At 39.7% G+C, this 15257-nt stretch overlaps 1 protein-coding gene across 4 annotated transcripts in view; it reads left to right on the plus strand.

Moving 5' to 3' along the window:
• Positions 1-15257, plus strand: part of GLRB (glycine receptor beta) — a 71875-nt gene that overhangs the window by 24603 nt on the left and 32015 nt on the right. For all 4 annotated transcript variants that reach the window (XR_012639302.1, XM_074951052.1, XM_074951054.1 and 1 more), the window contains exons 5-6: positions 7242-7471; positions 9322-9404. Coding sequence is in view for 3 of the 4 variants with exons in the window: in XM_074951052.1 (XP_074807153.1) it covers positions 7242-7471; positions 9322-9404 (313 nt within the window). In the remaining variant the exon portion in view is untranslated. The remainder of the gene's footprint in view (positions 1-7241; positions 7472-9321; positions 9405-15257) is intronic.

Consider the following 15257-nt stretch of genomic DNA (forward strand, 5'->3'; position numbering starts at 1 on the left):
AAACTTTTCCATTTATCATAGTCTGTTCCAATTTTATGCTCCCTGCCCTGCCCCATCCCACTGTTTGGATTCATATTCAGTAGTCAGCAAATACCCAGGCCAACTATTTGGTATCAGGTCAAATACCAATAACCTACATTCATCACACCCGTGTGTGCGCATCCTATATTGCATTTGCTTCTCTTGTTGCCATATTGCATTATTAACTCACTCTCTCTGCGTTACTGCTTTTCAGGTTTTTCCCTCACACTGAATATCTTCTTTTGGATTATTTCTCCCCAGAGATATTAACCTGCTTTTTTCAAGATGAATCTAATTTGTGTTTTTTGCTCATTTTTTAAATCCCTTTAAGTCCCTTTTATATTATATCTCTGTCCTCATTGATGTTTGAAACTCCTCCTAATTTCCTACAGGATTGCAATTTCATCTGTGAATTTCATTAGTATGACATTATTTCCTCTCCTGTATCACTCAGGAAGATTTCATTTAAACAAACTGGATGTAACACAAATACCTGTGGTAATCCACTGGATTCCTCCCCCAACTCAGTCCTGCTATTTTCAGTTATTATTAGCTTAGTCATTCAGCAGGAGTTGATTTGAGTATACATTTTAGGAGACACAGTATCGAGTACTTTATTAAGGCCTATATACCCTGTCATATATCTACTATTTTTCTTACATCCAGTTTTGTGGCTCTTTCAAAAAAAAAAAGCAATCAAGTTTGTCAGGCAAGAGTTTTCCTTTATTAAATCCTCACTGCATATTAACCACGGTTCCACTATCTAAAGCCACGATTCTTAAATATGTGCCAAAAGTTAGGCTCCTCAATCCATATTCAAACATCTAACTAAACAAGGATCTGTTCCGAAGCCCTTTGAAGTCACTGGGAATCTTTCCATTGACTTCAGTGGGCGTTGGATCAAGTCCTTAGTTATGTGGTTTTTCAAAGGTGCTGAGCACCCACCAGCTCCCTTGGGAGCTCAGCAGTTTTGAAAATCAGTCCATTTACTTCAGGCTCTGATTTAGGAAAACTTCCCTGTTAAGGACAGTATGTAAGCACATGGACTACAATATAAATGTTAAATAATAATAGTAAAAGCCCCTTTTGATGTCAATGGAACTTAAGCATGTACTTAAAATTAAGGACATACATAAATGCTGTCTTAAGACAATTTCAATGGGATTGCTTAAGTGCTTAAAGTTGAGCATGTGTGTAAGTGTTTGCAGGGTCATGGCAGTAAGACCTGACTTTAGACACCTATATTTGAAGATTTTGGACATAAACTTTTTTTGTTTGTTTAGTAAGGAGTAAGTAGGGAACTTGGATGGATTTTATTGCAAAGGATAATAAATATATGCATTGTATTATAGGAAAGTGTAATTGAAACAAAGAATGTAAGTGTGCTCAAAACAACCTTAGGTTTATTTCTGGGGAAAAGAAGATTGAGGGATAAATGTGAAAAAAGCAGGAAGGTAAGAGTGAGATAAATGTTTAACGTGTCAGGTATATTAGGCCAGATGGTCCTTTCATGTTTCTAAAATTTATTGAACACTTTAAAAAGTGACTTTTACAGAGGTTTCTTTATGATTCTCCAAGGACCAAATGGTAACAAAACATTGATGTAATGGATGTGCCTGCAAAAAATAAAAAATAAAAAAGCCTTGCAACCAATTTGTGCACAAAAATCGTGTATGGTTATATGAAAATTGCTTGGCTTGAAGTATATTTATCTAGTTTGATTATTCAGCTGAGGTTTTCTTGTGGGTCCAGCCTCTACAGGTACACTTAAGAACTTGACACCAAAAATGAGGTATTAGGGTTAGGGTTAGGGTGAGGAGAGGTGAGGGCAGGGCTGGATTAAGGCCTGGAAAGTATAGGCTCATGCCTAGGCCCCCTGCTTTGCAGTCATCTGATTACAGCACTTTCTGCATTAATTTAAAAGAAGAGTGAGCTAGAAAGTTTCTAGTCCTCAAGGTTAAACAGAAAAGCTTTAAACAGTGTCCTGAGTGTAACCAATGCAGTGATGTCTGCCTGAGTCTGCAGACAGCCTGAAACAGTTGCTTGGAATGGGAGGAACTACCCCTTCCATTTCAAATTTCAGTGGGCTGTTAACTCCAAGGTACTCTCTAAAGCTCTGGGGGATCCCTCCAGCAACATCCCAGAAGAAGACTCTTTGAGTGGCAGGAGAAGAAGAGTGCAGTGGGCCTAGCTCAGCCCACCTATCCAAGCAGATATACTCTAGCTATTATGGAAAGCACTGGATTCTCCTCTACTGACCCTGACTGGCCAGGGAGCAAAGGGGACTGCCTGTCACTGCCTCTCCTACTCTCCAGGGGAAAGAGATCCTTTTCTCCTTGAAAGAAGGAGGAGCCCTCTTCCGCTGCCACTCTGGTGGGTGGGTGGGAGGCATATCATGGTGTGCCTATGACCCTGGATTGCCTTAATTAAGCTGTAGGTGAAGAAGATGGTTGAGCTTTCCTGACACACACCAGCCATATCCTCCCAGAGATTGTGAGGGCGGGGTGGAGAGGTTGAGACGACTAACTATACAATGTTTGGAATTTGTTATATATTCACCCCTTGAATTCCAGAATACCATACTCAAGGCCTTTACTTAGGGTGAAAAACTGGCCCCACTGAAGTAAATGGAAAACCGCCTCCTCTTCTTCCCATTCAAAACTTTGAACAAAAGGGATTTTTTGAATTTTCATATGCTTCAGGGAAAGCTCAAATCTCTTTTCTTTTAATTTATTTATTTATCTTAATTTATATCAAAAATAATGATGTTGCTTTCTTTCCTAATTAACATTGCAGTTAATATAAAAATATCCCAAACTTTCCTATTATCTAGTAGATGATATTTTGTAGCAAGGAAAGCAATATTGGCTGTCTTATCTGTCACACCCTATGAACTGGTCTGGCCACATGCCTGCTATTCAGCAGGTTACATTTCATAGAAGTATATCCTCTCTCATTCAGACTCTCCTAATGCTTAATTTTTCATAGGGGTACAAAATGCGAAGAAAAAAATGGAGAACATTTCAATGACATTGTTTTGGCAATCCTAGCTCTAATGCTGATGAGCAGCAAAAATTCTCTTCCATTACAAAGACGAGAGGACTAAATATAATAAATAATAATATTATTTTATTATTAATAAATAATGGAAACAGCAAAAATGTAAGATTTTTTACCCTACTCTAACTTAAAGATGGCAAAATGTGTCTTGTGCAACCCCCTTTCTTACCTACCATCTATAGAATCTAAATATAGTGTGAATACCTCAAGGTTAAACTTCACCCCGCAAATTAATGATGATATAAACTCTTCCCAAAATAGATTTATAATAGAAATGCAACCAGATACTAATTCATATTCTACTAAAATGAAAGAACTATATCAGGGCTTAAATCAGGTCTGGTCTTGTACCATGAACAACTCTGTTGCTCCTCCAGCTCCTGGATCCATGCATTTTCAACACTGCCCATTGACATGGTGTGACTCATCATGCCAATACCTTCTACTCATTTAGATCTTGATCCTGCCCCATTAAAGTTAATGGAAGTTTTTCCAGTGACTTGAATGGGAGCAGGATCAAGCCCTTAAAATCCCTCCTAAGAATTCACTGTTCTGTTGATGCCTATAAGAAATGAGTTATGATAATTATGAAGAAAACAACCTTCTGATATCCATAACTGTGATTTTGCCAGTGCATCCTGTCTTCTGTGTATGTAATTGTTCAGTCCTGATACTGCAGTGACTTACACATACTTCAGTTTCTGCACTGTGAGTAGTCCCACTGACTGTATAGTTATGTCTGCACTGTAGCTGGCCTGTGTCAGCTAACTCGGGCTCCTGGGAGAGGAGAGGGCGACCGAGCCTGAGCTCTAACCTGAGCCCAAACATCTGCCCAGAAGTTTTATAGCCCTGTAGCCCGAGTTCTGTGAGTCTGAGTCTGCTGACCTGGGCAGCCACAGGTGTTTTAGTACAGTGAAGGCATACCCTAGGGCAGTGGTGGGCAATCTGTGGCCTGTGGGCCACATGCAGCCCATCAGGGTAATCCTCTGGCGGGCCACGAGACAGTTTGTTTACATTGACCGTCTACAGACACGGGCCCCTGCAGCTCCCAGTGGCCGCAGTTCACCGTTCCTGGCCAATGGGAGATGCAGGAAGTGGCGGCTAGCACATCCTTATGACCCGTGCCAGTTCCCGCAGCTCCCGTTGGCCGGGAACGGCAAACTGTGGCCACCGGGAGATGCAGGCAGCCGTGCCTATGGATGGTCAGTGTAAACAAACTGTCCCACGGCCCACCAGCAGATTTCCCTGCCGGGCTGTCTGCAGCCTGTAGGCCACAGGTTGCCGGCCAATGCCCTAGGGGGCTATTCACAGAGCACAGAATTCAGAATTGAAGCCTTAGGCTGTTAACTCAGAGCAGATAAATTCCTTTATCTGTGTGCTTTGTGCCATAAAATAATAATTCCATGTATGACTCCTATTGTAGTTGGGCCAAAATCCTGCAACCAGTTCTTTGTGAATGCATTTTGCTGATCCCTATTAACTTTAGTAGAGGTCTATAGGGGAACAAGGATTTGCCTGTTCAGATCTCATGTAGGCTATGCCTGCTCTACACAGTTGACCCAGCTAATTGGCACTTGATTTTGACCACCTGGGTTAGCCTAGCCTGGGTGAGAGCATCCCCACAGCAAAGCCATACCCATGTTACAGTGTCCTAACTGTTTCTGCACTCTCCTGTGTATGTCCGGGGTATATCCCAGCTTTTTTTGTGCAGAGAGGCAGTAGGACGCTTCTCCAGTCAATTATCTCAATTGTGGGAGAACTTGTTTGTACTTTGGGGGGAATTTTGAAAAGGGCATTGGAGGACTGTCAGCACTTGTGTGATTTTTTATTTTTTTTGGCCTGGATCCTCACTGCAAGTGGGCAGGTTCCAGCCCAAGCTAAAGCAGAGCCGGGCTCTAACCTATACCCTCAGCCTGCGTGAGGTAGCCCACACTTAAGGCACCTTCAAACCTCGCTCAGAGGTTTTTCTGTGTGGACAGCAGCCTGTGGGTAAGAGCCTGGGTTAACTATGCAATGGAGACAAACATACACTTAAGGATCAAGACCTTGATGTTTTCTGTGTGCAAAGACAGAAGGCTCAGGAGTAAAGGGTGAACAAGGAAACTTATTTATTAATCGGTGAGTTAGAGGCTGTGTTTGAACACTTCGCTTTTACCAGCTGTTTTTTGGTGGTAATTTGAACAGTAGATTTTTGGAGGAGCTCCATTTTCAGTATAATCAATAATGGCATGCAAGTGAGAATAAACAATGAGTTGTATTAATCACAAGTGGTTTCAAAACAATTAAGTAATTTCCATTGAGAAAATAAGTCCATGTGGGATGGGAATTTCAGCAACACAAAAAGCTAACAGAGCCATAATTATACATGTAATTGAAAAGATGCATTTGGAGATATAGAGAATAGCCTGCGTTCTCATGTATGTTTAGGCTTCTTTACACCATGCTGGCAATACAAAGGAGCCTACATTAACTCCCACTATGTAAGGCCCTTTACACTTCCAGAGTGGTATAAAGTGGGCTTTAACGTAAATGAAAATAAGGTCATATATCATTTTCTCGAAGAACAGACAGTCAAAAAGCCATACATCTCTAATATTAATTACAACTTTTCCAAAAGTATGTCCATCTTTTTACTTAATAAATTAGTATTGATTATTATTATTAATAATAATGTTGTATTAATTCAATTTAATTAATATTAATAAATATTGCAGTTTTTTCCAGTTTAGATGACTTTCTGTTATTTAAAGTTACATTTAGTCATAAATACAATATTTTGGAAGAATGCCCAGACTATATTAAGAGAAAAGAGACTAACTTGTACAAGAAATGATCTTTTATCATTGGTTTGGCACAATGACAAATCAAAATGTACAAAGAATATCTCCACTAAATGACAATTCATCCATAACAATTTATTATCATTTGTAGACCAGTGGCAGAGTGTTCTCTGCTATAGAAGGAATGAATATCATGACAGATCCTATCCCAGAATGTTTACTCTCTAATAGACACACATAAAACACAATCAGTATTACAAAACCTAGGGCAAGGAGCTACTCTAGATAAGGGTTTTTTGCTTTAAAAAAATTAAGATAACTCTTTTCCCCCCATTTTTGGTTCACAATATTAATCTATCTCAAACCTAAATGAACAAGCAATAAGGGTGAAAATCCGAATTGACATTCTGGATCAGATTGTTCCCTTGGATGCACACAGCTCTACTGAGGACGAAATGCATGTGGATACTATTGTGCCTTCAGACCCATGCTGCTTCAGTTCCGGAAGGCAAAATTAGGCTCTCTCTGGGCCTGATTCTACTACAGTCCATATTCAAACAAAATTCCTGCTGGATTCTGTGAAATTTTTGCCTAAGGTCTTCAATATTGGTCTGTCCAGGCCAAATTCTATTTTTAATTGTGCCCATGCTATCTCATGGGGTTCAGGATGTGCAAGGTAGAATGGGTGATCGTCAGCTAGCTTCAGGGGCTATTTCAAGCTCTGAGGCTGCTCTAAGTTACTCCAGGAGTATAACAATGACATTCCTCCAGTGCAGCAGTGGACTGACACCAAAATTTAGAAACATGTTTCATTTTTCTTTCATTTGTTGTTTATTCTGTGGGTCCTTAGTATTACTTCTCTGCTCTGTTTTCTTCTTTGACAATGTAATGCCATATTGTTAACATACCATCTAACCAACTGGAGCATGTGCTGCCGTTGACACTTACCAGGTCGTTGATGTAAATGTGAAATACACCTGGGCCCTGCCTGATACCCTGCTGCCTGAAATACATATATATTGTAGAAATAGAAGACCACACTCTGTCCTCATTTAGACACATGGGGCACCATTGGTGTCATTGGGGCTGCACAGATGTGAGTGAGGGCAGAATTTGACCCATATTATTTTAATTTAACATGGTTAATCTTGAGAAACAAAGAATTTATGTAACCTAACTTTATGTATCTTTTAGCTAATTCCTTTAAAATCAAGAACATTTGTGTGCTGAAGAATGATCAGCTGTATCCATTATAGGAAAACCACAAAATCTAAATGGATCTTTTTTTCATTTTGGAGCCTGCATGTTTGTTTGTTTGTTTGTTTCTGTTTTGTTGTTTTGTGGCTAGATTAATAAACACTTGCAAATTCTTCTCATCAGGATTACAGAGTTAACATCTTCCTAAGACAAAAGTGGAATGACCCCAGACTTAAATTGCCCAATGACTGGAGGGGTTCAGATACACTGACAGTGGACCCTACAATGTTTAAATGTCTGTGGAAACCAGACTTGTTCTTTGCAAATGAAAAGAATGCCAACTTCCATGATGTTACTCAAGAAAATATTCTTCTATTTATATTTCGGGATGGAGATGTTCTAGTCAGTATGAGGTACTGTGTTATTTTTAATTGTAAATATTTACTATTGGTTTTATTTAAATAATCTTCAATAAGTTATTTGGTGTAGGACATACATCTTGCTTTGCAGCTTAGTAATATGTATAATTTACAAAGATAATAATTGGTAGACCTTTCAGCTGATATTGATATTACAAATGCAGAAAAATAAATCAGAGTAAATTCTCATAAAACTACAGATTCTAAAGCATATTGATTGATATTTTGACTAGTATGAAGGATTCTGAACCCTAGGTATATATTAGATCACTATTAGATCAAATGTAGGTAAAATAAGATTTTACACAATGGAATAAAGATCTTAGCGAGATAGTTGGCCAAATTCAGCAGAAGCATAGTGAAACTGACAATAATTAGGGTCTTTCAGAGTAAGTGATACAATTTTCAGATCACATTAGATGCCCATTAATAAGAATTTGATTTATAGCTACTAACAATTGCCGCAGCCAGAGGCAGAAAATTAAAAAAAACCTGTCTGTAGAGGGTTGTCCATTGGTCTGTAAATGTAGCAGGAAAATACTGATTTGGGTCAATGTAATACTGGATATGAGTTTTTCAATGGATCCAAATTTTTTTTTATTAGAAGACTGTCTTACAAATACAATGAAACTTTTTATTGATGATTGAGTTAGCGGTAAAAGACACACAACAGAAACAATATGCCATAGTATAGTTAAATACAGAGGCTTGCAACCTTATTAAAATTATTGACCAATGGGGAACCCCCTCCCCAAACTACCTAGCAGGGCTGCTCTTGTGTGGGTTTCACCTGGCATCAGTGCCCCTGAGTTCTACAGACCTGAGGGTGGGTATGGGAGCAATGCCCCCTTTATTCCCTCAGGCCTGTCTGGAGACACTGGCTGGAAGTCAGAATCGCAACCCATTCCTCTCCCCCACACAAGAGGTAGAAGAGATGAGGAGAGCCATATGCTGCATGAGACACAGAGGCAACCCCATCACTATGCAGTTGCCCAAGTTGCTCATGCCCAAGCAGCCCATTGGGTTACAGAGACCTCAATTCAAAAGTTGCAACGAATGTAATTTAAATTCCCCAAGTAAATCTTCCAGATGCTGGATAGAAGGTGATAAAACCCACAGAGCAGTTTGACAGTTTTCCATATGGGAAAACAAAAATCCCTTCCAGACCCCAAACAAAATTTGGCAATTAGCCTCACCCTGGCATCGTGAGATCCAACTCTCTACACAAAAGTGGGCCTGGAAAAGAGCCTAAACTGGCTACTTGCCAACAGCAAGCAAAAACAATCTTCCCCCAGTCCAGCAGGTGAGAGCCAATCAGCTGGCTTATCCTGACCCCCTACTGCTGTTCAGTGGCAGCAGGAGCAGACAGGACATTGTCCTCCCCGTTTTCCTCCACAGCCTGGTGTGGGAGAGGGAATGAGAAAGAAGCAGCACCCTCCACACAATGTAATACTTCCCCAGCTGCTCTCACTTGAGATTTCCCCCTCCCACTACCTAGGGTGTGGGAGATGTCCTCCTGGACCCATCAAAGACACACTCTGACTAGTGAGGTGAGCATTTTTTCCCTCTAAATGTTATCCATTAAAATCTTATTGCACTATTTTTAAACAATACAGAATTTAGCTGACAAAATACATGAATAAATTTTGAATGATGTTTGTTCAATACCTCAATATTTTGGAATCAGAGTCTGTGACAAGAGAAAATTATTGAGGCTCTACTCTATATACTCTTGTTATTTTTGTACTTCTTTACATTTAAAGCAATATATATATAATCTTACTCTACTTCGTTATTTACAAAACAGTTCAAATTGTGTCTAAGATCTATTTTTCCATTCTCAGATTATCCGTTACTCTGTCATGCCCTTTGGACTTGACCTTATTTCCTATGGATACACAGCGTTGCAAGATGCAATTGGAGAGCTGTATGTAAATCAGTCTATGCATAAAAATAGTTACCTTCTAGGCAGGCCTGAAAATCAAACAGGAAATATATATGTTGTTTAGTGTAAACATTTCTTAATGAATTTTAAAATTAATATTCCATGATCATTACAAATTAAAATTTATGGTTCTTTCCTACAAAAAAATTCTAATTTTTATGGCACCATTTGTTCTATTTTTACATTTTTGCTAGCAAACACATAATGACACTGTTTAGCATTTCTGAAGACATTTAAAATGTATTGGGGAAAATCAGGACATAAATATCATTTGGAAAAATGAATTAGTAGTTTCCTCAGGTAGTTTTAACTTGCGTGACGACCACTTCCTCTGCAGAATATTTTGGGATAAATTTGCTCTTGTATTATTGAGTGTAAATCTACTGAATTAAATAGGTCTACACCTGTTTATAATAGGTTTGAATTAGGTTTTATATGTTTACTTAATACTGGGCCCAATCCTTTGATTCCCAAAACCCTTGATATCAGTGGAAGTTTGCCTGAGAAGAACTTCAATATAAGGCCCATTAGCAGCATTACAGATATCATATTTACTCAAGGAAGAAGTATTCATTAACAGTTTTCTCCACTTTATTAGAAACACAGACCTTTCTTTAATACCAGACGTGCTAAATTCAAACAGGTGAGGAGGAGAAATTGATTATTACCCTCTCCCTTGAGTGACAGTGTCATTTAAGCTTTTGCCCCTTTTTATTCAATTAGCAACAGTAAGAAGTTAGCTCATGGCATGGTATTCCCTTCCAGTTCCAACAGTGGGGATGCTTCCTTGTTTCACTTATTTGTTACACATAAGATGTTTTATTTTACTTAATTACTTGACTAATGGAACTTCCAAAACCAAACTGTTTCTTACATAGTGTCAGTCTTTTTTAAAAAAGGTCACCATCTGGAAAAAAAAATCATGAAATTCAGTAAATTAAATGGATTTGACTATGTGCTTATGCTCTTGAATTCTAGAGCAATCTTATTAATGTGTCCCTGATGCAAGGTCTCTGGATGCATTTTTCCCAATTGTATGCATTTAGGTGTTATTCTGACCTCAGATTGAATACACACATGTCACAAAATATTGGCAAAATATGTGTATTTAAAAAAAGAGCCCAAGCCTCCATGTTAAACTGTAGCTCTAACAATCTGCTAGAACAGCTATGTATCTCATCCAAACCTTTGCTTAACCATACCAAAATGGAGCACAGTTTACTAAAAATGGTGTAATAAAGCCAGAAACTGCATACATAGAAACATCACAGTGATTGGAGAAAGCTTTAAAATGGTATTGGGGATCATATCATGAACCCTTGATTCCAGTCACACAGGTGCATATCACTTGAGCTAAAGGAAAATGTCTGTTAGCTAGTGAAGGATTATAGTTAAGAGCTCAGTTTTAGTGGGCTAGCCACTAGATGAGCAGAGAGCTATATATAGTAGGAGGTCTTTATTTATACACAGACTCTCAGGCTTTAAGGATTTAATGAGTGATGGGGGTTTTTTTAGATACATCTTCTGAACAATAAATCCCACCCAGGCTTTACTTTAGATCACATGGATCAAATGTTTTAAAGAAGTAATAAATATTGTCCTGGCTTCCAGCAGTCAAGAAAAATTTTGATTCTCCAGTGGGTTATTCCCTTGCTGTTTTGAAAGTTTAAAAATTATGGGCCAAATTCTCTTCTCTTCTTGTTCTACTCAGGTGACACAAAGGAATCTGGCCATAGTGGACTAACTGGGAATGCCCCAGTGTAATGGGAGCATTCATCTCTCCTTGCAAACCCAGCTTAAGGAAATGCAGTCAGAAACAAACTCTGGTTATCCCTCAAGTTCCTTTGAGCACAGAGGCACACCTCTCCTTAATCTGCTGATCCCAGCCAGGAACTTACCTGCTAAGGCCCCGTAGCTCCTTTTATCTGAGCCTTTTGGGCTCTTATTGGCTTCTTCCATGAGGCTTGTCTAGGTAGCCCTGGAGGTCACACCTTCGCTGCTGCTTTCCTGTCACTTCTCTGTTTTCTGGGGTGGGGTACAGTAGAACTGCTGGGCCTCTGGTAGGTGGCTGCAAAGGCCAGGTATGCCCTGTCACATCCAGTTTAAGGAGGATCTGTCAGCAGGAATGAAGCCAGCAGATGTAGCTCCTTTGCTGACTTCCCCCTTACCTCTGTGTAGAGGACGAGGAAAGGCACTTTGGGTGCAGTTCCACTCCATCAATTCTTAACTGGCACGTGATCACTTATGGACCATACACAGCTGGCATACGGCAGCTGTACTTCAAAATAGGGGAGCTGTAACCAGATCTCTGCTAAGAGAAACTCTCCCACAATATTTCTTTCTTTCATTCCGAAGTCTCTAGTAACCTCTATGTAATTTGAGATAGTAATTACACTGAATGGTCTGAGTTGGAGAGGCTTTGAACCCCCCCACCCCCCGCTCCTGCTGACGATAATGGAAGTTGTGGACATTCTCTCAGAATCAAGCCCTATATTTGTGTTTTGTGGGGGGCTGGTGGTTGGGTTTTTTTCCCTAACAACTTGCTTCTGTAAAAGCATTCTCTTGCTTACATTGAGAACCCCTGGCATAATGATGAACACAGAGCCCTTAAGAAATGTAACAAGGTGACTGGCTCTTTAAGGGGAGAAGGGTCCAGCCTCACCTGTAACACACATAGCTTGTTTCTCCATATGGAGAAAATGTTCAAAGTCATGTGGCAGGCAAGTCATATGGCTAAATCAGGGTTTCTGGGATGGGGATAAAACAAAACCCCATGGAGAGCCAGAGGGGAGAGAAAGAAAGACTTACGTTGAAAGTCCTGGTAGTTGCTGCTTGATAGAGAGCAGGGAGAGACTCTCCCTAGTTCCCCAGCAGCAGGTTTGGGGGTGCATGTCAGCAGAGAGCAGGAGTCAGTGAGGATGGATAGAGTGTGGAGAATAAGTCTGCTAGAGGAGACCTTCAGCAGGGACAGGGCTAAGAAACCTGCACCAAGGGTTGTGAGCCAGCTAGGAGGACTGGGTAGGAGTTCTTGTGTTTCCTTGGGAACTTTGTTAATAAACCCAGGTCCCAAGAAGGGGTGTTATTTGACACATAAAAAGCCTATTTTGACATTACTGGAGAGCCCAAGGGTGGGAACTGAGACAGACCAGGTAGATATGAACATGTTTTCCTTTCATCTGTTAAGATGCTGTTTTATTATTCTGCAATCTCCAAAGGCACTGGAAATCTTCACTTACTCTTCTGCACTATCACACCACTTAATTTACCTGACTCCTTTTTACTTTTACCATTAGCAGTTATCAAGAGATTGTAACGTCACTGTAATACAAAATTTCATTAATCCATAACCGCACCACAGCCACCAACTCCACAGTCTATCTTTCTTTACTGCTAGTCTTCCCCTTGCTGCCCCAAAAATCTATAGCTGTTCTGCTCCTACCACATCTGGCTGCACGAACATTCTCTTGGGAAAGTAAAACGCCTCATTCTTGATCTCACCACCACCTCTGGTCACCCTGTGTCCATAAGAAAATAGCAGAAATAGAGGGGGTTTAGAAACTGGTAATGAAAATTATCAGAAGCCTGGAAAGGCTTCTATTTGAAGAGAAACTGAAGAGACTGGCACTGCTTAGTTTAGAGGGAGATGAATAATAGAGTATATAGTAGTTCAGAGAAGGTAAATTAAATGCTTCTGTTATCCTTTCTCATAATTCAAGAAGAAGAGGACATTTATTGTAGTTGAAAGGCAGAAAATTTAAAATTGATAATAGGTAATACATTTTTACTTAAAATAGAATTAGCCTTTGAAACTCATTCCCACTAGATGTTATTGAGACAGAGCCTGGTGGAATTCAGAAAAGGAATATCTACAGTTACGTTTGAGATTCTAAAAAACAGAAGGGATATAAACCCTCATGCATCATGGGATAAGTCACACTTTACGTGTTGGATTTAGGAAGAATTTCCCCAGGCAGGTTATGCCATAATTGTCAACTATAGAGTTTTATACTCCTTCCTCTGAAGCATGTGGTCTGGCCAGTATTAGAGACTGGATACTGGACTAGATTGACCAGTGTCTTGATCTGGTATGGTAGGTCTTAGTTCCTAACTCAGCTCACTCAATTCGATATGTCTTCCAGCTTTAGCTCCCTATATCACCATCATTTTACTTTGTAGCATTTTCACTACTGCACTAAAAATTCTGTAATTCATAAGAAATCTGTCTTTGACCCCAATACTCCCAACAACTATTATCACCTGCACAAGTTTCAGAGGGGTAGCCATGTTAGTCTGGATCTGTAAAAGTGGCAAAGAGTCCTATGGCACCTTATACACTAACAGACGTATTGGAACATAAGCTTTTGTGGGTGAATACCCACTTCGTCGGATGCATGTAGTGGAAATTTCCAGAGGCAGGCCACAGGACTCTTTGCTACCTGTACAAGTTACATTCATTCTGTAAAATGTTGGTGAGATTAGAGAAGTAAACTTTCTCCAATTACTTTACTGCTCACCTCCTTTTGATCCAGACCTGTATGTCTTCAACCTCCTCCATGGCAAGAAACTGCTTTACGTGGACTGTTCAGTTACCTCTTCCACTTTGCTAAAGATAACTCCTTGTGCTACTTATTCTTCATCTCAGTGCAGCATATGACACCAATGTCAAGAAATATACTCTTTGACTGGCCTCAACACTAAGTAGATATGAGTCCCTCCTCTCCTAGTTTGGCTACTATATCTCTAATTACCATTTCTTTGTCTCTAGCGCTGACTGTGCCTTGGATTCTAAACCATTCTGCTCTAGTCTCCCAAAAACTCTCTACTTCATTTGCCTCCTTTTCTTTACACTAAAAATTTCACAATTTAAGCACAACTTCCACTTTTATGCCAGTGACATCTAACTCTGTCTCTTCTTTTAACTCATTTACTTTTCCCTCAACTCTCTCCAACCTCTCTGAAGCATATATATCTTTGATGTGATGTTAAATTGAATGTTAGAAAGACAGGTATCCTCCACCTTTGCAAGAGAAGTATCCTCAGCTATGTCTCTAAGACATGCATTTCCTTCCTCACCTGTGACCTTCCTTGCACTTCACAGGCCTATAATCTTGGAGTTATCCCTGACTCCAAAATCTCCACTGCAGCTCTCATTACTAATTTTTACTAGTCCACCTTACTACCATCTCTGCAATATAGTCTGTGTCTTCCTCAGCATTTACACGAAGAACTGCTTTTTTGTGAATTAGTTACTTCATGCCTTGATTATTACAGCACATTTCCTGCAAGGCCTCCTAGGGATCCTCCTATCCAAACTCCAGTCTGGGAGTGCTACCAACTCTCTCATACCTATCACCTTTGTCCTGAAAGACCTCTACTGACTTCCCAGCCACTTGAAAATTGACTCATACTAAGTATCCTTCATGACTATGCCCTTAACTACCTCTGGTCTCCTGTCTCTTTACTTTTCTGCTCTGCCAATTGAGGCATCCTCTTAGACTTATATTCTCCCTCTACTCTGATCCTTTGCTGCATCATCAGCTATCCTGACCATATGCTTGCCTCCCACTCCCTCACTAATTCTTCACGTCTGCAGTTATTGTTAACAATCCTAAACACCATTCACTGTCTACTAAGCACACCCTCTGTATTCCCGCAGTTGACTATAACAGTTTTGTTGTAATTTACTGTGCATATTTTATTACATTTATTAGATACCTTTATTAAGGGTGTATTAAAACTTATTTTCATGATATAGCTTTTATGATACAAATGTGGAGGTAGATAATAAGTATTATGTTTTGAGAGGTTTTAGAGGTTCATTCACATTTTAGTTTT

Source organism: Natator depressus, chromosome 4, assembly GCF_965152275.1.
Source record: "Natator depressus isolate rNatDep1 chromosome 4, rNatDep2.hap1, whole genome shotgun sequence".
Taxonomy (NCBI): Eukaryota; Metazoa; Chordata; order Testudines; family Cheloniidae; genus Natator; species Natator depressus.